Source organism: Acanthopagrus latus, chromosome 1 (assembly GCF_904848185.1).
Source record: "Acanthopagrus latus isolate v.2019 chromosome 1, fAcaLat1.1, whole genome shotgun sequence".
Lineage (NCBI taxonomy): Eukaryota > Metazoa > Chordata > Actinopteri > Spariformes > Sparidae > Acanthopagrus > Acanthopagrus latus.
In genome coordinates, this window is record NC_051039.1 from 25,399,801 (window position 1) to 25,426,152 (window position 26,352).

Consider the following 26,352-nt stretch of genomic DNA (forward strand, 5'->3'; position numbering starts at 1 on the left):
TGAAATCCGACTTGAGCGTTGACGGTCTGTCACATTTCACGCTGACACCAAGCGAACACTGGGCGCATACACACACATCCACATATACTCACAGGCAGGGCTCACCATATTATCGACAGATCCGAGTCAGGAGTACAGTCGAGGAGAGCACATTGAAGGTAAGTTGTTGTAAAAAAAAACTACTCAGAGCAGGGAAAATAGACCGGGTTTCAGCGGTAGACTCAGAGGCGGGTTCATTCCGTAAGATCGTGTTAATTTTAGCGGTGGTTCTTTCTTTGTAATTTTAGGTTGACCACTTTTTATCTTTCTCTGTGCGCTTTCGTGTTTGCCCTCTTCCCAGTTGGGAAAACATTGCCGGCTCGCCCGAACTCAACGAAATCACCCCGGACAAGTTGTTTTAGAAAGGGTTTTTGTTTTGTTACGAATAACCAAGCAATTTAAAGGTATTTGAGGCGTGGGTGGCTAGCTACGGGATTTTTCTCTGTGTTGGTCGGTGGAGGAGGAGGGGTTGGTATGGTTTGCCAAGCTAGCGAACGGCGTTACGCAGACTGGCTAAACAAGTTTAAATGGTCGTTAAAGTGGACAAAGTTGCCTTAAACTCAGTGCGGGGATAAATACGTTTGTGAAAAAGCGAGAGGGGACGATACCACGGTTGTTGTGCGATTAGAATGAGCTTAACAACGGTTTTGCCACAGCATGCGTACGAACGTTAGCATGTCCCCCCCAGTGTTAGCCTCTCGTGAGCTAGCGAGCCTTTGCCGTTCTCGCTTGCTCGGTTGTTGTGAACTAAACATTGCCCGCGAGTCGTGAGATATTTAACGGTGCTGTCCTGTGAAAGTAGCTTCTCTGTGTTTAAATCGAGGCTGCCGACCCCTGGCCACAGCCGTGTTTTCTTGAAAGCACGGGACAGCGACCATATCTCGGGTGGAAGAGGCTGTTTTAGTTGTCGAACCAGTCTGGGGAATCACGCTGTATTTAGTAACGTTACTTGGACAAACTTAAGGGAAGTAGTTAAACGCACACGCATGCTTGTCAAAATAAGCGGCGGTGGTCAACATTAAGTGTGCCTGTAAACAGTCTGAACATAGGGTGCCCCGCAGCTCAGTTTAACTCGTAACCACTCTCCAACTTTGTATTTTTAAACAGTGACTGAAAGCTTCTTCTGTGAGAGGAAACGAGAGAAAAGGGGACCGAAAAAAAGAAAAGAAACGGAGGAAATCCCCCGAAAGGAAATGCCAATCGCAGCCGCTGGACAGCCAACGACTCAGGAGCCTCGAGTTTGCCCCCGGCTGCCCTCCACCCCGGAGCCTGTCCCTAAAGGGGCTGATTTATTCGACGAGGCGGGGGCGGCGGAGTCGGCGGAGCGAACAGAGTACGGGGGCGCGGAGGGGGGCAGAGGACTCGGGGGCTATAGTTACAGCCAGAGCGGCGCTAGGGGCTTTTTACAGCCCGGATCCATCAACGGCTCTCCGCCGCAGTCCCCAGCCGCGTCCTCCTCTTTTCTCTTCCACCCCCTTCACCCCCACCAAATGGCCATGGAGCCCCCAAGGACTCGATCGCGTTCTCGGTCTGGATATTACCAGCAGTACGGTGGTGCGAATGGCAACGGAATTACCGGCAGCGGAGTCATGGGATCTAACCATCACCACCACCACCTCCACCACCATCAGCAGCAGCAGCAACTACATCCACAGCAGCAGCACGGTGCCGGTTGCGCACCACTTGGAGCTCACAGCATCCACTCGGAGAACCAGCCGCGAGCCCCGGGAAGTAACGCCTCTCCCGGCATTCAGAGGCTGTCAGCGGCTCCCGGAGCGCACCGCGTCCCGGCGGCAGGTAAATGTCCCCAGTTGTCATTGTCACTGATTGTGCATGTGTAGTGTATCCTCGACCAAAAGAGGCAGATGAATCACACGTTTTATTAGACTTATGTGCGAAAGCACGTTGCAAGCGAGTTGAAGTGATAGAAGTCGACGTGTTTGATACTGCTGGGAGGTTTTAACAGGCAAATAGAGAGAAGGAGGGGGATGTCCTGGGGTTGGCATAACAAAAGTGTCTGTGCATGTGTGAACACATTTGTTGTATTCTAATTAGATGGGGAGTTTTATGTGCTTGCCACAGAGCTGCAGTGTGGATGTGGTGCACAGTTAGCACACATAGTAGGTAAATGAACAACAGCAGTCTGTGGTGTGGACTGGGGTCGCCTCAAGCTTGTGAACTGCTGTGCATAGTTAGTTACCCAGACTATGTTTCTTAAGGCACTGTGGCATGTCCACTTTTAGTCAACTACACAAATATTGATGTAGCTAGGTAACAAGCATTACACTGTGTACAGGCTGATCTTTGTCTAAACTAGGCACTATATATTATTTTTCAAAGACTTTCTTAGAGGTACCTGGGGTTAAAACGATGATTAGATAATAGCCTTGGCTTCATGCTCTGCAAATGCGAAGCTTTGAACAAGAACTAAGAGACATCAGGCCAAACTCATATGTTTAAGTAATTCTTATGTAATTGTAAAGTAAAGGTGGATAGGTGGCACTAACTGTTTAAGATGCAGGTTTGTTTTCACATTCATGGGCTAAAAGCACAGTACTTTACACAGTCACCTACTGTTGTACTTCTGTTAAGACAACCAGGAAAATGTCAAACTAGGATGTGTCACACTGTATGAAAAACAGTCATGATCTCTACAGTAACACACCAGGAGCTAGAATGGCTGTAGTCTGTTTCAGATAACTGCAGGGGTCTCTTTCTGTAACTCTCTGGATGAGCCATGCTTTTATATTTGTGCTTCACTGCAGTGCAAAGCAAAACTTAGCGAGAGTATTCATGGACCGGTGCTGGGTGTAGAATACATGCGAGGGCACTCTCACACAGCGAATGCAGTGCAGTGAACCACACAACATGGAAACAGCACAGCTAGAGTTTCACATTCAGTGAGGCTGTGGGAAAGCTTTTCTTTCAGCACACCTAACAGGCTTCTCAGGTTAGGAACATGCTTGGTTGATAGCTGTCTCCTGTGGCGCTTTGAGTAATATTTTAATATTTTCAAAGTGGTTCAAACTCGTGAGACAGATTATTTCATTTTTATTATATCAAGCATACATTATAATTATTGTCCCTCAAAATAGGGCTAAATGATAGAGGAATGTTTTTAGTTGCTTATCCAAAACCTTCCCATGAATTATTTAATCTGCCTACATCTGACTGTTCATACTGGTTCTTGTGCATGTAAGGATAACTTAACACACTCAGAATATACACCCAACCAGTCTCAGTCTCTCATTGGGCAACTTATGTTTCAGCTATACAGTTCAGCTTCACAGTGGAATGAAGTGAATCTGCATAAAAGCAAAACGCAATATCCAAATGCACCTAAAGTGTATGTCTCTACTGACACCTTTAAAACAAGAAGTGTCTGCATACATGTGCCCCTGAGACTGAGAGACTGTGTATGGAGACTGGAATTACCTGTCTGGGAGAGTAAGAGTGAAAAACAAAACAGCTGAACACACATAAACAAACAAAGGCCCATACCTTTTTGTGTGTGTGTGTGAGTGTGAGAGATCTTTCTAGCTTTGTTTGAGATTACTTGGTTAGAGGCAGTTGAGCGTTGTGTTTTTGAGAGATTAGGAAAAACTGAGACAAAAAAATACAGATCAGTGTGCCATGTCACATTGCCATTGCACAGACAGTAAACTAGTCATCATCAGAGTTCATTGGTCTTCTGTGACCTTTGACCTATACTGTCTCACAGCAGCTCGGGTATGACATGCAGGATAGTACAAATCAATGGATAGAATGACTGTATTGTATTTCCATCCAAATGGATTTCGATCTGGAGGGGAGGCACTGGCTAGAAATTCTATAGACACTCACTCATTATCTGTATTAATTTCAGTTGGCTGAAATTCTTTGCATACAAAAGAATGGTAAAGAATACAGGTGTGTGTAAGCATGTACACTTTTGTGCTTCTTAAGTAGTAGAAATGTAAAGTCTTGCTTTGGCAAACATGCTAAAGCTACAAAGTTTATGCTTCTTTTAGTACCCGTGAAGCATTTCAAAAGTATAACAGTGCCTATATGTTGAAATGGAAAAAAATATTGCACCATTTGTTTTATTTTTGAATGCTATTTACTTTGTATTTAATTTTGCCAGAGGAAGCCTTAGGGCTAGTATATACTTGAATATACTTACTCACAAGTGAAGCAGCTGGTTAGCTGGACCTTCCCCAACACTACACACCTTTGATTAGACCCCCTTCCCACTCTCAGAATGGGTCCTGCTTGTTGGGAGAGAGTGAGAGAGACAAGAGAGATACTTAGTCCATTCTTCCCATGCTAGTCACCTGCGTTGGGCATGAAAGCTAATGATATCCTCTACTCTTCAATCCTTCCCTCTCTCTCTTCTGCTTGTAGTCTATTCTACCCCCCTTTTGTGGCTTGTTCTTTCATGATTGTTTTTATACAGTTTGAAGTGCATACTTTTCTCTTGCTCCTCTTTTTGACATCCTATCCCGTGTACAGTAGGCATAACTTTGCTTACCATATTAGGAAATTAACTAGGGCTGTAACTAATGATTATTTCATTGTCAATTAATTGATTACTTTGCTCTCAGAAAATGGTGAGAAATGTTGAGTGTTCCCTAAGCCTAAGATGACATCCTTAAATGATTTGTTGAAAATGGTAGTCGATTAATTTTAATAGATGACACCTAATCAATCTTTCGTTGCAGCTCCAAAACCAACATGGGTTGCGAGGTAAAAAGACCCATGAGAGCCCATGTCTGCTGAAACTGAGACAGAAATGCAAAAGTACTTCATCAAAAGTGCCCACCAAACGCTTAAAACCACTGCCAAATTGGTCCGAGTGGATAAAAACATCCTCTGTGACAGTTGATATCCTACCCTGGTCCTGACCCACCTCTGTCGCAGCCTGTCCTCATTTAGTCACATACATTTCCCCCTCCCCTTTGGATCAGTCAACCCTTTCTGTACCCCTCCGGTCCATTTTCTCTGGCCTCCTCCCCCACATGTGTCTAATGGAGGGATCGTTTTAATGGACTGCCCAAAGCAGCAGAGGAGCAGACGCTCCTGCCACTCTACCTTTACCCCTCCACTCCACTCCTATCCTCTCCATCCTTCTGTCTGCAACAGAAGTGGAAACATGCACTCAGAGTTTTTTTTTACTTTCCTTTGTCTTGTCGCCCAGGCAACCCCCTCCGGTTTGGGGAGAAACTCTTTCACTTGGATTGACCAAGTAGCAGGGGTTCCCTTCTACTCCGTCACTCCAAATAAACAACAAAGCAGTCACTTTGGTCAGTAGGAGAAGATCCTGGGGGTGGAGGGCAGTGACTTCAAATTAGCTTTAAATCCAAGGAATGGGCTCTAATCTGGTTTGAAAAAAGATGTATTACTAGGACGGACTGGGAGAGAGCATGCTAAATGTCAGTACATTCAGAATAGGACTATAGAGGAGGGAGGGCAGAGGGAATGCAAAAAATGAACTGGAAGAAGAGAGTCATTTATAAAAGAAGTTGTGGGATGGATTAGGGAGTTACAAGAGTTGATTGAGGGTGGAAGTGCAGTACACAAGGTTTTGGAAGGTCAGGTGCAGAGGGAGGTTGAGGAAGGAAAGGGAGAGATGATTAGACCGAAGGGCAGGAGAAATGGCAACAAGAGGATGTGACCAAGTTTCAAGAACAGGACGTCATGAGTATTATTGCAAGCAAAGCACAGAGAGGAAGCATGCTTCATAGACAGCAGTTGGGAGTAGGCGTGGATGCATTGACTGGAAAGATGAAGATGAGAATGATTGGCTGGGAGCAGATTTGAGGAATTTGAGATTATGAGTGTAGGGACAGGTATGTGTGAGAGGTCATGAATGAATGTTGTGTGTTTTAAAGAGAAGGGAGAGAAAGAGGGAGTGGTTGTTTACGTCTTCTGTTTGCATGTTAGCCTCCTGTCCCTGTTGGTATAACTGGGAATGTCCAGCGGATGTGGCTTGGTTGTGTCATGGGTGCAAATCTGTGGTTACAAAGTCCATTGGATGTAGTTTTAGATGGTCCTCTTGCAGCTTGATTGTTGTTTTCAGCTTTCTCCCTCACTGACTGGAGCTTTATTTTACCTTCATATTATTATGTCAAACCTATGCCTTAGGTATCTGCCGTTAACACCTCTCATGACATTTGAATCCAGCTTAAAGATGAGCCAAGGATACCAACAATTCTATTGTTTCTTGGTTTATTACTTGTTATTGAACTAGGGCTGGCTGAAACTTGCTATAGGGCCTAGTGCAAAATCCAAATTGCAGAAGCTGAAATAGTTTAAAGTAAACAGTGTGACAAAACATCATTAAAATTAAGTACAACTCTTGTTCTCCAGATGTAAGAAAATACGCGTGTTTGGTACAGACCCCAACAAATGTCACATCATCGTGATTTTGATATTTTTTTCAGGGAAAACTTAAATTTTCACAAAGAAATCACTCCAATTAATCCTAAATCATATCGCAAAATAATCACAACATTTTCACAACAAAATATCCTGCTGACCTGATTTTAACCCCCAGTAGCTCTTGTAGCAATTCTGTGTCTCAACTGTTTCACAGCATCTTCAGCTTTGGCTGGCCATTTCAACAAAACCCCTGTCTGCATCCTTCCCTTTTCCCACTACTTGTTGTCCTCTTTCTTCCTCTGTTGTAACAGTTATGCAAAGTCAATCAGCTCAGCACACATGGACTAAGCACCCCACTGCTAGCCTGTATAGAAGTTGAGTGACGTAGTAAATAAGTTTGTTTTGGTTGTTTTGTAGACTCACAGTTGTATGAAAACAGCCTTTGTTTGTGGTGTTTTGGAAAAAGGATTGTTTGGGACACAGTCACAACACTGGCTGGCAGCAAGGCAGAACATGTGGCAAGAATGCTCCGGGAAGTTTTACTAAGATACCTCTATGAATGACAAGTCTGTATGACAGGTTTTGATGGTGTTTTCTGTTGTACAAACATGCCAAATTTTAATGACCATCTTGAGAATATTATTTGATACTTAATGATTATATTTTGTTCATATTGTATTTTGGGTGGAGTAATGTTCTTTGTTTTTGTTGATTGTAAAATTGTGTTAATTCTTGGAGTTGTAGTTGCACTAAGAGACTGACACTTCTCAGCCTATGAATTTATCAAATGCCAAAGTGCCAGTGTATGCATCACTTTAGCGAAACATCTGTCTTTTCTTGTTTTTAAATGTATTCATATGGACAAACCTTTTCAGACATTCACAAGGTGTTTGAGCCTATGCAAAAGCCATTAGAACTGTGTGTGTATACTTGTATCATCACCATGACATTTTTCTACTTCTAAATTAAGCGACACCTGCCTGTTAGCATCATACAGCCGTGAAGTGCAGTATCTATGTTTTCTTATTGAGCTCAAAAAGACGAAAACTTGAGGAGCGAAAGATCTCAATTCAGAATAAATGATATAGTGATTCAAAAAATGCCTATTTTCTATGTGCTGACATTTATCTTGGGTCTATAAATTGTGCATTCATTGCCCCAAAGGCACTGAACAAATACGTGTCTCACTAGCTTTTTCCATTTAGCTCCTCTGAATGTAGTTGCAATGAGTTGATGGCTCAGTTTGTGGTGATAGTGTCGGGATTTATGATCGAGGAGGAGAATTAAGACTGTCATCTGTCTCTTCCTTTCTCTCCCCTTAAACTCTCTTTCTCAGCTGGTTTCTGTCTTTCAATGGGGGATAAGGAGGAGAGAGAGAGATGTAAGGACAGAAGGAGGAGTGAGAAATAGTAAGGAGTCTGAAGGAGTGGTTGGCTCTGTGCATGTTCATGCACCTCTGCTGACTGTGTGTGTATGCACATACCATGTTTAGTGGCTGGGTGGGCTGGGAGCAGGAACAGGGCTGTCAGAAACATGCAAACATACACAATGACATCACTGTCAAAGCTTTACTGCACTCAGAAGTGAAAGCAAGAGAGCAAAGGTAGATGTCATAAAAACTCATGTTTAAAGGGTAATTTCACTAAAAGATCAACCTGTAGAAATACTCTAATCCACTAATAGACTTTACACAGTGGAGCTGGTGTTGGCATTGAGGCTGTATGGGAATCACAATTCAGTCATGCAGGTATTGGCCTTTAGCTGCTAGTGTGTATTTAGTACTATAAGCACAAAGAAAAAGCTTTTTGAAGGATTGTTTTTTTTAACATATCTCTGTGTGCCTGCAGAGTATGTGTTAGATTTAGCAACTGTTTCTTGCTCCACGGCTTCTCAGTTTTGTGACCAAAAATATAACTAGATCACAAGATGTAATTAATTTTAGGAGTTGCCAAAGACAGCCCTCATACTGTCACCAGGGTCTCTGTTGTCTAGTTATTTTGGCTTTTTTACCTGGATAAATCTTTTGAGGTTGAACATAGACGTATATAAATCTTTTATGTCATAATGTCCGATTCCCTCCAAGTACAATTTGGGTTGTATAAAAGTGGAGTTAGGATGGAAAAATATATAGATGATTAGATGATCTCCTTCCTAGGTCATCAGATACCGACACCTTGGTCTGTGCAGTCAACGTCAACGGTTTTGAATTTCTCTTATTTGTACAGGACATTAATCTTCCATGATGGACTTCATGAGTCATCAGAACCACATTTTGTAACACTGCATAAAAAGGGTCTAAATATTATATACATTAATTTACATTTATATATTATATACATTAATTTCTATTCTAAGAACTTTCAAGTATTTTTCATTTAGATAATGTACTTGCTGAAAACAAGAAGCCTCTTATTACACAAAAAAGTGTGTTCTTGGTAAATGTGCACAGGAAATGGTAGTTTTTGACGTCAGACTTGTATAAGCTGCATTCTTGGTCATGACTGGTTTCCATGCTACTTGTGATGTTGGATAATTATCCTGATACAGACCCCTCTCAAACTCAGTTCTAAGGTAAGACAGAAACATTCTCATTTCAGGGTCAAACTCTCTACAAACTTCATTCTGTACAGTGAAGCTCGATCATCCAAGTAAAGTAACATAGCTAAAACGCAGAATGTTTATAATCTGTATCAGATTAACTGATCCTATAATGATGCAAAGTTGACGACCAGTATTTGCATTGAAACACAAGTTTACACATACCAAAATCAAAACGGCCAAAAATGCAAAAAATGTTCTGCTTAAATTAGATACCATATTCGCCTAGAAATTTCAGCTGCATATCGTGTGTTCTTGCAATGCTGTGTGTATCAAGCCAGCTCTGATTTGTTGGTCAAGGAACAACATGCGATAGCATTTCATTTGTTCTCTGGTCTTTTTTTATATACTTCCTAAGTTTGAAAAAGGTACTGTTTGTCCGCCAACAGACAAAATAACTTTGTGATCAAGTATGTTGAGTGCGAACACCTGCGCGAGATGCAGAAGCAGTTTTCAGACTTGAGAACAAGTGCGGGATGGAGGAGCAACCTCAAGGGCTGCTGCAGTAACAGAACAGAAAGGAAGATAATGAGAAAGATAATGAGGAAGGAAAGAACAATGAATAGATGGAGCAGGACCATGAAGTGGGAGAGAGAGGTAGAATCATTCCCATTTCTATATGTGTGTACACACACTCATGTCATCAGGTTTGTGTGATGTGGTGTTAGACAGGTAATGGCTGGGCAGGCGTTACATGCCCGCCTATTTTAAGCCTGTATGCCAGCTTGTTACTCGACTCTGCTTTGCGCGAGGGTGTGAAGTGTGCTGTGACATGTGTTTAGGAGGCGGGGTGATGTGAGAGGTGCTTATTGTATATGTGCATGTAATTGTCTTATACATATGCTTGGCTGAAATTGTCTTCACTTCATATATATGTTATGTAAATCAGAACAAGTTCTGCAACTGTCAACAGGATTTCTGTCCATTTCCCTGTTTATTGCTGTTGTTTTTTTAAAGTCGGCCTGTCACTTATCTGTCGCTTTATCTATCAAACACCCTTTCTACTCACCACTCTCCCATTTTCCGTTTTGACTCAAGAAAGGAAGAGATAGTTTAATAGAGAAAGACTGCAAGAGAGAGGGTGATGGAGATCACGGACAGAGATGGTGTGATAGGGAAAGCAAGGAAATGTGGATGCTGTGAGATAAAGCAGCAGGAATATATGGGAGAGAGACAGGCCGGCAGATAGGGAAATAGATCGGTGGCGGGGAGGGATGGTGATGAAGTGATGGAGAGTGTGAGGAGGAGGAGGTGGATGTGTGAGGAGGGTGTCTGAGCTGAGTGCAGAGGGTGGGGGGATGAGAAGGGAGGAAGAGGTGGAGGAAATGGATAGAAATAGCTGATGCACTCTGAGGCTTACAGAAAATCAATAGCAGTCAAGAGGGGAAGCCACAACCCCCACCCCTCTCTCTCTCTCGCTCTCTCGCTCTCTCTCGCTCTCTCTCGCTCTCTCTCTCTGACTGCTCTCTCACCCTCCGCTGCTCTCTCCCCCTCCAGTCGTCTTTTCCTCCACTCTTTATCTCCTCCCATCTCCCTTTCCTCCTCAGTGCTCTCTCCCTTTCATGTGCATTTCCAACCTTGCCCTCCTCTTCTGTACCACCACTTTGCCTTCGTCCTGTCCCCCCACATTCTCTCCCCTGGTCGTTTCTCTCCTTCATGCTCCCTCTTCATCCTTACCTCCCATCACTGCTGTTCTGCCCTTGCCTTTCACTCTCTTTCCAAGAAATCCTCTCCTCTTCTGAAGGCGTTGCTATGCTTTAGATGCAGTAACGGGAATTGTGCACTTGTACATCTACAATTTTCTGTAACTTGACAAAACAAACACCTTAAGTAGATGGTCATTTTCTGCAAGCATTGGTAAGGTGTGGTTGGGTGCGAAAATAGGAATGGTTTTATGTGGTCTGCACAATCTCACTTCTCCCGATTATTACTCGAAGGTTTTGACAAACTAGTGACTTTATACATTTGTATCATGCTTCACTTTTACATTTAAACTCACACAACAGGAAATTCATTTTTTTCTCTATTTGCTTGAACTTATTAATTTTGTCAAACTATGCTGTAAATCTTGTGACCTCAGTACAGAATCAAGCTTTCAAAGTCGAGATGTTGGATTGTGGTGTATTATTTTTTTTGCATTTTGTAAAGTAATACCCCTTTTTAGTATTTTAGGTCAACATATTTAATATTGTCTGCTTAATAACTCAAAAAGGGAAATTCATATTATAATTATGTCCAACATTGTGCAGTCTGCTGCTCTTCATCAGTGATTGTGTGTGAGTATTATGTGTACATAATTATTGTAATTGTCAAAAGAAATGTCACATTGCTGTTACTATCTTATCTTTCATTACTGTGACTGCATCCTACTCAGACCCACCCTCTCCCTCTATGGCAGACACCATACAAACCCAACTTTATGGATAGAATATTACAACTTGGCATTCTATTGCGGTAGTATGGTTAAATCATGTCATGTCTATACTTTCTAAGCTTGTTTTCTTCTCCACCATGCTAAGGAATTAGATCAAATTTCGCTTTGCAAAATTGTGTGCGTCTGTGTGTCCGTGTGTGTGACAAACCGTCCTACTCTGATTCTTGTCATCAAGACTCAATGATGTGCTGTTGTTCTGAGTCCATTCTTATTCTTGAGCTGTGCTGCTGTCTCAAGGTCCAGCTTTGACTTTTTCTATTAACTCAAGAAAAAGACCACACAAACGGAAAGGAATAATAAGATATATAGATCTCAACATTGCCTGCCTCAGCTGTGTAGTGGCAACTTATGTACAGTAGATGTATCACAAATGAGGACATGCATGATACATGATACAATTTTTCAGTATTCATTGAATGGCACATTTGTAGATTCTTATTTGAAAAAGTCACACAGGCATTTAAATTCATACTGCAATCCTACTATTCAACTTCCCTGAGGCCATAAGTGAAGTAACTAAACTATGTGTACTGAGCTGTGTGCAATTTGTCAGGCCAACAGGGTACATGATGTCACCGAAACATTTTAAACCTGTTCTGTAGCTTCTGCATTGTGCTCTATAGAGTGACTGCAACTGAATGACTCGTCTCTGACTCAATTTACCAGACTTTGACAAGTGCAAGTGAGACCATATTCAGGGAGGGAGCTGGATTTTTGCCTATTGTGATCACTGAATGAGTGTCGTACAGAAGAGTGCTATGCAGCCGGCGAGTCCCGTGAATGCTTCAGCAGTACTATGTCCCAAAATCATCTTGGTGAAAATAACCTTTTAGCTGCGTTTCACTACACTAATGTAAGCTTTACTTACCTCAACCTTTTTCAAATCATTTATTTTGCCTGCTCTGGGGATTTGAGTATGAGAGGAGATGCTTTTTTTAAGGATTGAGGAACTCAGTAGTGAAAACATCACTCTGTCTGCCTCTTCTTTCTCTTTCTCTTTCTCTCCCCCCTTCTCTTCTTTGTTGTCAATCACAGCTTTTCTTCAAAGAGGGAGGCTGTGAGCAGGAAAAATCCCACAAACAAACAGCCGAGAGGTGAAAAACGTGCTTTTTAAAAGGCTTTTTTGCATCTTTTCCTTCTACATTAGCTTTCTTCGCCTCTATCGTGAAGGTAGCCTTGTCTGGAGTGCCCTTGGGAGTGCTTTACCCTTGGTGTGTATACCACTGCCACCATCTGGGGTGACAACGTCCCCAGCTCAGGACGTGTCCATGGAAAAAAAGGCAAAACAAAAGCCAGAATATAAAGAAAAGACAATAAAAAGATGAAGGGATTGTGGAAAAACAAAAGAGTAAAAGTCTAAGCCATGATGCAAGCAGCGGTATCATCAGAAAGCTTCTCTAATCCAGGATTACTGTGTTTATTTTGTGTGTGTGTGTGTGTGTGTGTGTGTGTGTGTGTGTGTGTGTGTGTGTGTGTGTGTGTGTGTGTGTGTGTGTGTGTGTGTGTGTGTGTGTGTGTGTGTGTGTGTGTGTGTGTGTGTGTGTGTGTGTGTGTGTGTGTGCCTACATCCACTGCCTCTGATCTGAGACAAGAGCCTACCATATGGGTTTCAGTCACTTTTGTACTGGACACATGGTCAGCAACCCATCTCACAAACATGTTGTCATTGTTTTTTTGCTGTTGTCCATTAAACCCGAGAACAATAACAACAACAGGATAAAATATACTCTTTTGAGATAAACATGGGTCTCCCTACAATGCCTTGTTGTAATGGTGCTATCAGTTTCAACAGACGGTATTACGAACATGTTTTGTATATTGTATTGTAAAATAATACACAGCAATGTGGTATCCAGCCTGTCAGGGTCTGTTTGTTTGTGTGGGAAATGGTCAGTGCTCAATGGTGCAAATGTACTCACATTTAAAGAAAAAACTGGGCCTCTTCTCCTCTACCCAGTATCAATATTGTTTTGAATATTACTGAACTAAACATGCATTAAAAGTGACTCTTATCAATACCTCAATGCAATGGGTTGCCATTTAGTCAGCTAACAAAATTTGTTGCTATTGATTTATTATTTCTGTCATTTTCAAGCTAAAATTTCAGTTGAACTGTTGTTTGGACAACAGAGGGAACTTGAAGGTATCACCATTTACTCTGGGAAACTGATGAACATTTGTCACAATGTTTTGACATTTTAAGGAAATGTTATCGTTAAAATAGCAGCAGATTAGTTTACAATGAAATTAAGCGCTAGATGCTGCCTTAACCTCAGTATGTTTAGGCATTTCTGAAAAACGCTGTTGCTCTGTTTGATTTAGAGACACACTGTAACTAAACATTATATATTAATATGTGATACAGTAATAAAATGATAGAGCATGTGCGATCCCTAGGAAACATTTCATATGAATGTGAGTTGTGTGTAATAAACATCTGACTTTACAGATTGAGGCATATGTTGTCTCAATGTGTGACCTTGTATTTTGCTCTTCTCTGTGTAGGAGCCTCTGGCGGGTCCTACCACTGCCACCCAGACCTTACATACGGAGAGGAAAGCGATAAGGTAAGCCATGCACCTTTTTAGCTTACGGTGGTTGTTCATATTAACACATGAAGTCTGGGGATTTTTTTTAAGTTGCACACTCACGCTGATTGAGATCATGCTGCACTATGACTCAGTATTAGATGACATCTTCTCTAAGCTGACGCTGTCTGAAGGATTGAGCCATAGAGTGTCTCCCCCAGTGAATGCCTAGATGTCTAAGAATAGGAGGTGGGGGTGTTGTCACCAATAAATATGACTAGATTTTTGGTTGTGGTGCTGCCATGGTCATGGTCACTCTAGTAATCCATGACTTTGACTAGATGTAATGTAGACATCCACAGTCAAATAATAATGATAATTTTAAAATAAAAAAGTGATGGTAAAACAAATAACTGGATATCACGGCTGAAATAACTTAATCATGAACTTTAAAATTACAGCTTTTTCAGTGCTGGAACTTGAGGTGTTTAGCTTTAGTCAGAAAAACACTTGATATTGTTCACTTCACCACACACCACTCTCAGGATTTTAATCATGTTTGTTTGCATACACTTAAACAGTAGTACCTCTTTGAGAAACTCTATAAACAGCACTATTTGCAATTTTGCAACTATGCTTTATGTTTCACAAATGCTGAAGTATATTGACACTGTATACCTTATGCACATTATACAAGTTTATAGTGCCTTCAGCAGCATACGCATGTGGCAAGTAAGCCCCCTAAGGATGAAGAAATGCAAAGTGTGCTTGTTTGTCATTTAAGCACAGTCCTTATGGGCAGTTGTGCTTACACCACTCCAGGTGTTGTTTTTGTTTTGTTTTTTTCATTTATATTAAATAACGGTGGAGGAACTGAACGTGTTCATCAGCTGGTGGTCACTTCTTGAAACTTTTAATTAATCAGCTGATGACTGAATCAAACATTATGCAACTCCCTTTTTAATTGAGTTGCTTAGTCTTTCTTAGATACTAAACTTCAATCTAAGGGGGAGAAAAATAACATCTTGTATATTTTCAACATGGTATGACTTAGAATTTTCAGCAGTTCTACCATATCAATGGTGGCAGAATTGTATAAACACTTAAGTAATTCATACAGCATAAGCGTAATTTAAAACCCAACAGAGTGTACAAGTGTACTTGACTAAATGATAGTCATCGTCATAAGCGAAGGCCTGTGTAAAAAGCAAGATGAAGCAGGAAAAAAAGGAAGAAGTAGAAGAGGGGAGGCAGGATGCTGAGGAAGGTGTTGCAGAAAGCTTGGAGGGTGAGACGGAAGGGAGGGGAGGCCAAAAACAGGGAGGGGGTATTGCTAATGATTTCACCTCCAGCTGTGGGACTTGGTTGGAGCGAGAGAAGGGAAAGGAGGGGAAGGAGCTAGGGAGGGAGGGGGAGGAAGGGAGGAACAGTGGCAGAGGAAACAAAATGGGCTTTGAAATCTTGTTGATGGAAAGAAAATAAGTGGGGGAGGGAGAAGTGTTTGAGTGTTAGCGGAAGCATGTCTGCAAATATTAATGAATCTGTAAAAGCAAATGACCATATTTTCGCCTTGTTCACATGCATGCACCAGAAGGGACCTGGGCTCCGTTGTATTTCTTAGGTGTGTGTGTGTGTGTGTGTTTGCATGCACATTGCAGACCTCTCTTTATTTTGGTTCTCAGCAATGACAGCGAAGCCACAACAGCTGCCTGCCACAGCTAGTGTGTGTGTGTGAGAGAGTGGATGCATGCATATCCCAAATGTGGACATGGTGAAATAGAACTTGGAAGGGTGTGTCTGTACTTGTGCTTCAGGATGTCTGCCCAGCCTGGTGTGTCTGTCAGTGTGCACACTGTGAATGTGGACACAGTGAAAGGAATGGAGGGTGTGTATGTGTGTGGTCCTTACACTGTGTGCACTGCAGAATGTGCTGTAATATCAGCCACAGAGCAGTTCACAATATTTCTGGGCCAAGCTGGGAAGTTACTGTATGTGTCCATTTGTCTGTGTGTGTTAAAACTTCAGCATGTTTTTTTTTCATCATTTTTCTGGCTTTAGTGGAAACATGTTTGGACTTTGGTGTGTGTGTGTGTGTGTGTGTGTGTGTGTGTGTGTGTGTGTGTGTGTGTGTGTGTGTGTGTGTGGACAACAAGCACTCTATTAGAGCACAAGGCCACGTTAAGGCATATTGCTCGAGGACACGGACCGCACATGAGAGCACACACACACACATACACACACACACACACACACACACACACACACACACACACACACTCCTTTGTCTGACACTGCTCCCCTCCCACTAACGCGGGCAGACAGGCCCATCAAACTTTCATACTAATGGGCAATAGTCTGCATGTGTTAAGACTGTGTGTGTGTGTGTGTGTGTGTGTGTGTGTGTGTGTGTTTGCATGCCATGTGTGCATGTGTGTGCCCTGTCTGAGAACTTCTTGTCTTGTCCCCTCAGATTGCAGGCCGGGGTCTCGAACAGGACATACAGAGGAAAAAGGGGGGAGGGAGCAATGAAGAGGGGACTGTAGAGGGGTTCAGCTTATCTGATGGAAGGAAAAGAGGGGGATGGGAGTTGGTTTTTGAGGAGGGTGGGAGGAGGGAATATGTCAGGTTTGGGATGGAGGAGGGTGGTTAAGATATGAAAATGGGCACGAGATGTCCCAGGGGTGTTGATGTTGACGCTACACTGGTAGAGAGGGTTTTGGGGTGTCAGGTCGGAAAAGAGAGGGGGATGTCACTGAGAGGAATGGAGAGGTTTGGGGGTGGGGGTGAATTGTTGATGCCCTCTAGCCTGTGTAGAAATGGGCATAGATAAAAATGTGTCTTCTAAATCACTTTGATAAAATAACTCACTCACTTGTGTATCATCGTGTTTACAAGATGATGAATTCAAGGAATATGCAGAAATCTCTAAATGTGTCTTCCTGGTTAGTCTATGGTAAGAAATTAATTGCCAACTACTTTGATCATTTATTAAAAGTTGTATTGTCATTTCAATGTCAAAATTCTTCTTTAAGAATTTTTTAAGATTTTGGGCTTTTTTGCTTCCATAACGCATCTTCTTTCAGTGCATGGTGGAGGGAAAAATATATCCAAAAATACACATTTAGGTCTTTATTTTAATTAAAATGCATGTTCTGGAAATGTATGCAAACAAATGCATATTTAATTAGATACCCTCATTGCATATTTAAACATGGAATATCATCAAACTCGCAAAACACAAAATAATCCTTGTGTTTTTTTTTACCTTATTCAACCGCAGTGTCTCCCTTTTAAGCAGAACAAAGTATGATTAAGGAAAAAATAATCTTTGTCTGCTGGAATATTTTTGGGTCATTGCAACCCATTTTGCGATCACCCATTTCAAAATCTGGAAATAAATTGTACCATGACTTCCAGAAAGAACAAGAGAACAATTTTTTGGTAAGAGAGGACAGGATGAATTTAGATGTAATACGGCTTTCAAAAAGTTGGAGCACCAGCCGACTGCTCAGGCACGGTAATTTACACGGCTCATTAAGAAATACAGGAGGACACAGACAGATGCACTCAAAATTGTGGCGTGTAGCCCTCGCTACGACCTAAATTTGCTCTGTCGTTTAGGGTCTGGTGCACCCTGAGGCTAGGCAGAGCTTCACTTCTCTTTCATCTGTGCCAGGCTTACACACTCATTCTCTACTGCTCCTTTCATTTCATCTGCCCTTCCCTCTTTCCATCCCTCTGCTCCTGTCATGTAGTCCACTCCAGTCAAGACTAAATGAAGTCATTGTTTTTGTTTGTTTTTCCCATAAGCTGCTCCAGCTCAGGTCATATCCAGTGCCAGTGAGTGATAGAGCCATGAGTGAACTGTGCATTTGGCCTGACAGTCAAAAAACATAGTGTTCAGGTTGGTTAGAACAGCAGAGTGTGCTTTAAAGAGCTTCAGAAGGTATTGTTCTTTATAGGCTGCAGAACTCAAACAGTGGCAGCTGCCCATGTGTGAATTTGCGCATGTCTGCAGGCGTTTCCATAACCGTGTGTGTGTGTTTCTGCAGCCTGCTCTCCAGCTGTTTCCTGTTAGCTATCACACTGCTCTCAAGGTTGCTGTGTGTGTGTGTGTGTGTGTGTGTGTGTGTGTGTGTGTGTGTGTGTGTGTGTGTGTGTGTGTGTGTGTGTGTGTGTGTGTGTGTGTGTGTGTGTGTGTGTGTGTGTGTGTGTGTGTGTGTGTGTGTGTTAAAAGTCACAGCCGCTGAGTCATTTTTATCACACTTTAACAACGTGTGTCTCCCACGAAGAAGGGAGGTAGAAGCAGGGATCAAGTAAGTAGAGGAAAGAAAGTGTTGAGATGATAACTATGAGGAAATATGTGTGTGTGTGTTTGTGGCATCTTAAAGAACCGGTGTTGTTCAGGGTACAGCGTAGGTCCGTGTACGACAGAATGACTAAGAACTGACACATGAGCGTGTGTGTTCTTGCCTCACCAAGAGCCAAGTGTGAGAGTCACCGCTTGACAGTAAGTAAAGTGACTCACACATGAGACTGATATATGATAACTCCTTACTCAGTCCGAACCTTGATGACTGTATGTTCAGCTATGTCACTGTTCTTGTGTGTATCAATGACTTATTTTGTCTCTGAGTATTTGAGACGCTCTCCGGTCGAGGGTGTGTTCGTATGACTCGCACATGGGGCCTGTGAGTGCTTGTCTTGCATTTCCTCACTCCAAGAGGAAGTAACTTTGAACCCTCAGGGCCTCAGAGCACTAGTGGTGTAATATGCTCTTTCACACACACACATGCACACAATTCATACAAGCAAGCACACACACAAGTACCGGATCATACAGGAAATGCCATGAGTCACAAAGGAACCTAGTGTCTATGCATTAGTATGGATTGTAAGCCAGAGTGCCGGACTGCAAAGCATGGTGAAATTGATTTGATCCGAGTGCTATGGGTCATTAACCACAATACCCGTCCTCTCTCTTACCCTCTCTTTTTCCTCCTTTTCCTCCCCCATTTTCCACCCCTGCTTCCCTCTGCAGAGTGAGGAAAGCCCCAGTCCAAAGCGCCAGAGGCTGTCCAGTCAATCTGTTTTGGAACAGCTAACCTCATCCGCCCCCCCTCCGTCCACCCCATCTCCCCCCATCCGGCCCTGGGAGTCAGGACCCCCAAGTCGGAGACAGCCTCACCCCCACACACACTACCACCAGGAGAGATGCCTCACTCCTGCTCGGCACAGACGCAGGTATCGTGGGATTCTTGATTTCTATGAATTAGTTTCACTGTGGTTCATTAAAGGGACAGTACACCTCAAAATCTAAACCATTCCCTTTTCCCTGAGTGCTATTTATCCATATATATATAGATAACAGACCTTGTTATGAGCAGTTTCACGTGGCATTTCTGTGGTTTATTTTGAGCACATTGTTGTTGAGTTTATCAAATGTGTTTGAGCAGCCCGACCTTAGTGCCATCTAGTTACATTATTTTCGATATAAGGCAGAGGTCTCTATATAGTGTATTTCTAAACTCTACAACTCTCACCGAAACAGTCTAGATGAATAAATGGCACTCCAGGTATGAGGAAAAATAAATGTTTCAGTCTGTGGGTGAACTATCAAAGTGAGTGTCCAAATGTGAAACTTCCCACCCCTTCCCACCTCTAGCCCACCAGCGAGGCGTCAGCGTGGCCGTCTCTCCAGACCTGCCCGTCACATCCCTCCCCATCACTACCCCTCCACCCAGGGCCCCACACCTCGCCTGTCGCCATCAGAGCTCCAGGATGAAAACTACCACCGCAACCCACATCCCTCCACACACCAAACGTACCCAACACACACACCCAGCGCCTACGGCCAGCCTCCCACAGCCGGTGGTGGCGCAGCAGGTTTGGAGGAGCCCCGAGCTTTCCACCCCCCCACCTTGTCGCCGCGACTACTGCACCCGGCTGCTCACCACCACCACCATCACCATCATCATCAGCAACAGCATCACGTGACGCAACAGCAGCAGGGAGCCATGGTCATGGACTTGCACGAACAGGTTAGTCTGCAAATAATTTATGTGCGAGACAGCCAGGAGACACTGTGTGTGTGTGTGTGTGTGTGTGTGAGCGTGTGTGAGGCTGCATATTAACTGTGGTGTGTTTTCTCCCCAGTTACAGCAGGCTAGTGTACCAGTCTCCTACACAGTGACCCCAGTCCCTCCACATGGTCTTGCAGGGCCTTTGTGTAGTGGCCAGCACCTTCCCCCTACCTGTTCCTCACAACAACAAGTCCCTGCCTGCAGCGTGGTCTTTAGCACTGGACAACACTACCACCCGGTAAGAAGGACACAGCAGTATGCAGTGTGTGGGCTTGTTTGTTAATAACAAAACTTCATTTTGTGCTGTACAGCCTCTCTTATGGCTCAACCATAGAAAAAGTAAGGTACTCAAAAGAAAAGTGTGTAGAAAGCAGCAACGACCCACAGGGCTTGCTCATCTTCCAGGTGTTGGCTGCCACCTTGTGGCAGACTTGGCACATTGCAGTCACTGTGATGAGAGAACATGCTATTTTAAAGTTTCCTTTTCCATCTCTTATGTCTTCTGTCTCATATTTCCCTATTCCAGATGCTTCAGGCATGTTCAATGCAACATTTGCCAGTGCCCTACGCCTTTCCCTCACTGCTGTCCAGTGACCCTCAGTTCCTGCTTCCCCATCCACCTCACCTCTCTCACCACCCGCCCCACCTCCCCACACCAGGACAGTTCCTGCCCTTTCAGACGCAACAGCCACGATCGGTATGTGAATGATTAATGTTTTATTTCATTAATGATATCATATTTACTTGCTTCATTCTGAGCTAAAAATAATGGCAAGGATTATGGTATGCTGAGAGGAAGCCATTAATGCCTGAGAAGATGTGGTCAGTTTTGATACTAGTAGTTTTATAAACTTCAGCAGAGAGTCAATAAAAACTTTTTAAATTTCTCTCTGTCTTCTCAGATAAGAGAGGGGTGTCTTCTACCCAGAAATGACATTTGCAGTCAGTTTACTTTATGTCCAAATGGGAAACTCACACCAGACATGTGATTTCTTGTAAAACAAAAACTGTTACATCATGTCATGCAACTTTGTTTAGAGATCAGTTTGGTACATCTGCTCTGATTTCTGCACACAAGATTACTAAAAAAGGTATCGACTGATTTGTTTATTCTCTCCACATTACAAATTTAGATCAAATCAGTGTTGCCTGGTTTTAAAGGTTGCATCACTGTTAACTGACACATTTCTAACATTATTTGATGGTCCTAGCAGAGTGAAATGAACTATAATCTTGTCTTCCTGTTAAGTCAACAAATCTAAACATAACTTGTTTCTTGTGTTTAAAACTAATTGGCATATTCATCATCACAATGTAGACGTAGCATTTTGATCATAGTAACTGCAACATTCAGCAGTAAATGCACCATTAAACAATTAAGAACAATGAAGCCATCAAACACAGACCTCTGTCATTTTCTGCTGTCACAGTTTGGCTTAAGTATCCTACTTGCGCAGATCTTTGGCCCAGTTACTGTCCCACCATAACGCCCGTCATGCATTTGTCTCATTGGATAACCTTGTGTGTTTCCTCTCAGCCTTTACAGAGGATCGAAAATGAGGTTGAGCTTCTGGGAGAACAGCTGTCAGTAGGTGGAGGCTTCAGCTACGCCCACCATCACCACCACCATCACCACCAGCCTCCCTCCACCCTGCCACCCTCCACACCACTCCAGTTCCTCTCCCACCATGACCCTCTGTCGCAGGAGCTCTTTACCGTGGTGAGTTCATCCATTACATGACATCATCATTTGCTTGGATTGTAACATACGATTATGTCAAAATGATGTGGTCACCCTTGGTGGAATAAATGCATTTTCTCTTTGTCTCATTTCTTGCAGCCCTATCCCCACTTTATGCCTCGCCGATTCACAAGCCGGCGTTACCGCTCTCAGCAGGCTGTACCTCCGTCCCCCTACCACCCCAGCTTCCTGCCTTACTTCCTGTAGGTTTTTTCACCTCCTCGAGTTTATGTTGGAACTTTGTACAGATGTAATTGCCGTAGATTTGAGTATGCCTCAGAGACCTCTCCTAAAATGTGTGTACATTGTCTCTAATAACCTACAGCTCCATGCTTCCTGTGCCCCCGAATGTGGCCCCCACTATCAGTCTAGAGCTTGATGTGGACGACGGAGAAGTGGAGAACTATGAGGTAGCACAAACGGCATTTGACCAAGAATGATGTTACTACTTGATACACATAAAGATTGTTTATTAATGAAAATCAAAACATGATTTATTTTGTTGACATGTACACGTAGGTGCTATTAAAACCAGTTGCCATTTGTCTCGAAATGTGTTTCCGTTATGAACTTTGTCCTTTAAGTGATGCCTTTTTTGTGTGACACCTTCAGGCCCTATTGAATCTGGCAGAACGTCTGGGAGAAGCCAAGCCCCGCGGTCTAACTAAAGCAGATATTGAACAGCTTCCATCGTACAGGTTCAATCCCAACAACCATCAGTCTGAGCAAACACTGTGAGTACCTTTCTACCTTAAAAATGTGTGTGTAATTGTGTCTTGTGGGTGGCTGTATGTTTGAGTTGGTATAAATTTGTTCAAAATGCTGTTTTTAAATGGTACCAAACTTGCTTTGTCTTACAGGTGTGTGGTATGTATGTGTGACTTCGAGTCTCGCCAGGTCCTAAGGGTCTTGCCGTGTAATCATGAGTTCCACACCAAGTGTGTCGACAAGTGGCTTAAGGTGAGTAAGCTTTTTGGATGGATGCAAATTTGTCAGTCGTTTCCCCCTGCACCTTTTTAAAGTCCAGTCACACTCGCGGAAAATAACAAAATTCATCAACACAAAAAATGTAAGTCATGGAACATGTTAGTGCTCATCTGTCTGAGCTTGTTCTTGTCCCAGCATGGAGCAGTTAATTACCCCAGTGTGTGGAGTTATTGAAGGCATAACACTATCTGATTGGTTACATGTCGCAAAGTAACATAAGTGTACGAAAGTTGAAAAAGCTAAAACAAAATAAATGTAGTGGAGTGGAATATAAAGTAGAAAATGGAAATACTCAAATAAACCACCTCAAAATTGTACTCAAGTACCCTACTTAAGTGCATTGTAGGTAGTTTCTATTTTTATCTCAAATGGTCAAAAGGTTAATGGTTTCCTTGATGCTAATAATCAGTTTCGGCCGTCGTGAACCATATTGGTCAATCCTTTGTATGTATTTTATCTTAAAGGTATACATTTAACCTGTTTAACCCTTGTTTCCCTGTTTTCTGTTCTTTCTAGGCTAACCGAACCTGTCCCATCTGTCGAGCCGATGCCTCAGAGGTCCAGCGGGATTCTGAGTGACCTCACAGCAGCACCCGACACCCACAGTCCCAGACAACCTTATGGATGCACCAACCGACCAGTGAACAATTTCCATCGTACGCCTCCGCTCACACATTCTGCCACATAATTGGGACCAGTGCTCCTTATTCCCTCACGGTTTAATCACCCATGACACTTAACAGTAATTTTCACCTGGGAACAGCAGCTTTCTACTGACTCATGCTCACTTTATCGCTGGACTTCCTAGGCCTTCTGTTTTGGACTATTACGCTCCTACTACCCTGCCTTCTGCTCATGGTTACTCCTTACTATGAATGGCCTTTGAAACACATAAAGTGTCATGTGCAGGTGGACATGTAGATGTATATTTCTTTTAAAAGTCCTTCCAAACTGATACGACCCGTTCAGTCTTGTAGGTGATGGACAGAGTAAAAAGACTTCCGTATACAAACATTTAGGGAGATTTGTCAACCCAAAGATTCTGCTAACGTTGTTGTTATTATTCTGGCCATTTTTACGAGGCTCATTATAATTGCGGTTGAACATTTTAATTTCCATTTGTTTATCTTTGCATTGAGCATGAGAGCAGTCTGTATGGGGTGAAACAAAGATACTGTACACTGTGTGTCCAAGAGTGAGCTACTTTGGAACAGTGAAAAATATACTTTATTTTCTCTATATGTGTGTTTGTATGCAAATGTGTGTGTGTGTGTGTGTGTGTGTTACTCCTCCTGTGGTATTTATACAGTTCATGTGGTACAGTGCATTGACTCCCTTGACCTTTATCCTACTTTTTTAACATTTACACTCACTGGAGATCGAGGGTTACTTCAGACCTTATATAGCCAAAATTTGTTCAAAAAGCAAATCGTAAAATCAAAGTGTAGGACCAAGAACACCTCCAGGGAAGTCAACAATGCTTTTGTGTCATGATCATGCTTTACATTGATTGATTCCATCACTCCATGTCTGCCCGTCTGTGTTGTTCTCGTCTTAAACTAGTAACGCTTGGAAGCTTTTTGAAAGACAGTTTCTTTGTGATACGTCCAAACCTAAAGGAAACTGATCAGGAATATTTATGTTTCTCAACATATCCACTGAGCTCACCCCAAGGCACATCTTGTGAATACAGTTGAATCCAACAGATCTGACAATGTGGATGCAAATAAATGGATTACAAATGTCCCCGAAACATTCATACATGCTCAGTTTGCTAGCTTTCCTCTGAGAATGAGGCCTTTGGAAACATGTGTCTATATCTGTCTTGGTACCTAAGCAGCGTTCTGCAAGTGTTGACAGATATAGATGCTATGTTTTGCCCCCCATTGATGAGGAGCAAGTTGGAAGGGACTTGCAAGGTCACAGCTAAATCTACTGTTTCACCACACTGTGGATTTGACACTTGAGCACTTTAATAAGTAGATTTAAGACCTACATGCTTTTTTTTTTCATTCTGAACGAACCACTGATCAGTTTCCAACAGCCCATGTGTGTCGGATAACAAACATTAGAATGCATTAAAACCACAAACAGTTCCATTTCAACTTCCAGTAGCTACAGTGTTCCCATATGTCGAATTTTTATATTCTTCTCACTGCACATCTTTTCGTTTCCAGAGGTTTGGGGGCTCTGTTTGGTGATGATGATAATAATATATCTCTGTAAGGTCTATGTCAGCATGTGATAATGTAACTCAGAGATGTTCACCTCATACACAGAGCAGGCTATCTAATGGAATTTATCACTATTTATCACAATTGGTGTTTTGTGTCAAGATAAAAATCTAACATAGGCCTTATAGAGATCGCAGAGACAAAAGTTTGGTTTGAAAAGTTCTGCCAGGCACCCACAGTGTCTTGCATCTGAGATGCCTTTAATACACCTTCTTTTTCTCCAGGTACAATTCGTATCTGTCCAGTGTCACCACATCAGACCAAGACATTTGTTTAAACCTGATTTTTGCAACAGTGTATCAGTGTCCAGAGGGTTTAGTTGACCTTCTATTTTTTGTCCGTGTATAAAATCATATAATACCCATGGGAATGGAGGGAAATTATATTTTCTGTCATCTTTTTTCTTTGGGGTCAAAGGTCATAAATGTGACTGTATGCATCCATTTTGTGTCTTAGGATTGTATTATGTTGGACAGTTTTTTGTTGCTTGGTACACTAGCAATTACCTCAGTCCCACTATTTATGTCTTTTCAGAAAAAGGCGCAACCAGTATGATTAGTGCTTATGGATTTATTTCGCTAATCTTCTCCATGCAAGTTGTTGGGTTGTTTGAACATTTTTTCCTTTTAAACTCTATGAAACTCTGTCATTAAAATGGTGTCATAGTAGTTTCATTATGTATTATATCTGTAACCAAAATCATTTGAAGGCCTGGTATGACGATAATGAAATTTTTAACAAACATTTGTACATTTTGTATGAGAGTTATTACTAGTAATACTTTATTAAGTAGTGCAATGATTTTTTTAATCCCTTACCCCGTCTTTTGGATTTCAAAAGCTGGTTCAATAATAAATGTATAACATCCTCTTCTAAGACATTGTGTCCTCTAGTTTTTCTTTCCTGTTCACATTTTCAAAAAGAAATTCTTGATGAAGAAGCGCCAGAGACAGTCGAGGGATGTGCAGTTGGGCCGAGCCACTTGGTGGCAGTGTAGTTCTCTTATCCAAGAGGCATACCTCCTGTAAATGCTAGCTCACATGACCTCTGACATGAGTGAGATTTATTCGCCTTTGAATTTTAATTTTAGATACAGTGCAAGTGATTGCAATTCTTCATTCAGAAGAATGCAGATAGTGCAGGGCAGGATCACGCTCATTTACTAAGAACACAACACTACAAGTTCTCAAAAGCACGGAGGAAGGCTGTTCTCAGACTGTAAAAGGAAGTTCCTTCATTGATGAGACGCTAAATACAAAGACCACTCAGTGAGATTTTTTTTTTTTTTTTTCAAACACAAACCATCCAAATTACAAAAGTTAGAAGACACACTGAGATCCTGTGCTAT

General features: G+C 42.4%; 1 protein-coding gene across 2 annotated transcripts; it reads left to right on the forward strand.

The window, feature by feature from the left end:
* Nucleotides 1-25,882, forward strand: rnf38 (ring finger protein 38). Of its 2 annotated transcripts, XM_037102345.1 has the most exons (13): nucleotides 1-158; nucleotides 1,147-1,836; nucleotides 13,937-13,998; nucleotides 19,001-19,203; nucleotides 19,625-20,000; nucleotides 20,116-20,280; nucleotides 20,569-20,739; nucleotides 21,580-21,762; nucleotides 21,883-21,986; nucleotides 22,109-22,193; nucleotides 22,396-22,517; nucleotides 22,644-22,743; nucleotides 23,287-25,882. In XM_037102345.1, exons 2-13 carry the CDS (start codon nucleotides 1,233-1,235, stop codon nucleotides 23,347-23,349), a joined length of 2,238 nt encoding a protein of 745 aa, XP_036958240.1. In that variant the 5' UTR covers nucleotides 1-158; nucleotides 1,147-1,232; the 3' UTR covers nucleotides 23,350-25,882. The 2 variants fall into 2 exon arrangements, with proteins under 2 accessions (XP_036958240.1, XP_036958247.1); XM_037102352.1 differs by lacking the exons at nucleotides 1-158; nucleotides 1,147-1,836; nucleotides 13,937-13,998 and adding an exon at nucleotides 18,398-18,469.
* Nucleotides 25,883-26,352: the final 470 nt, after the last annotated feature.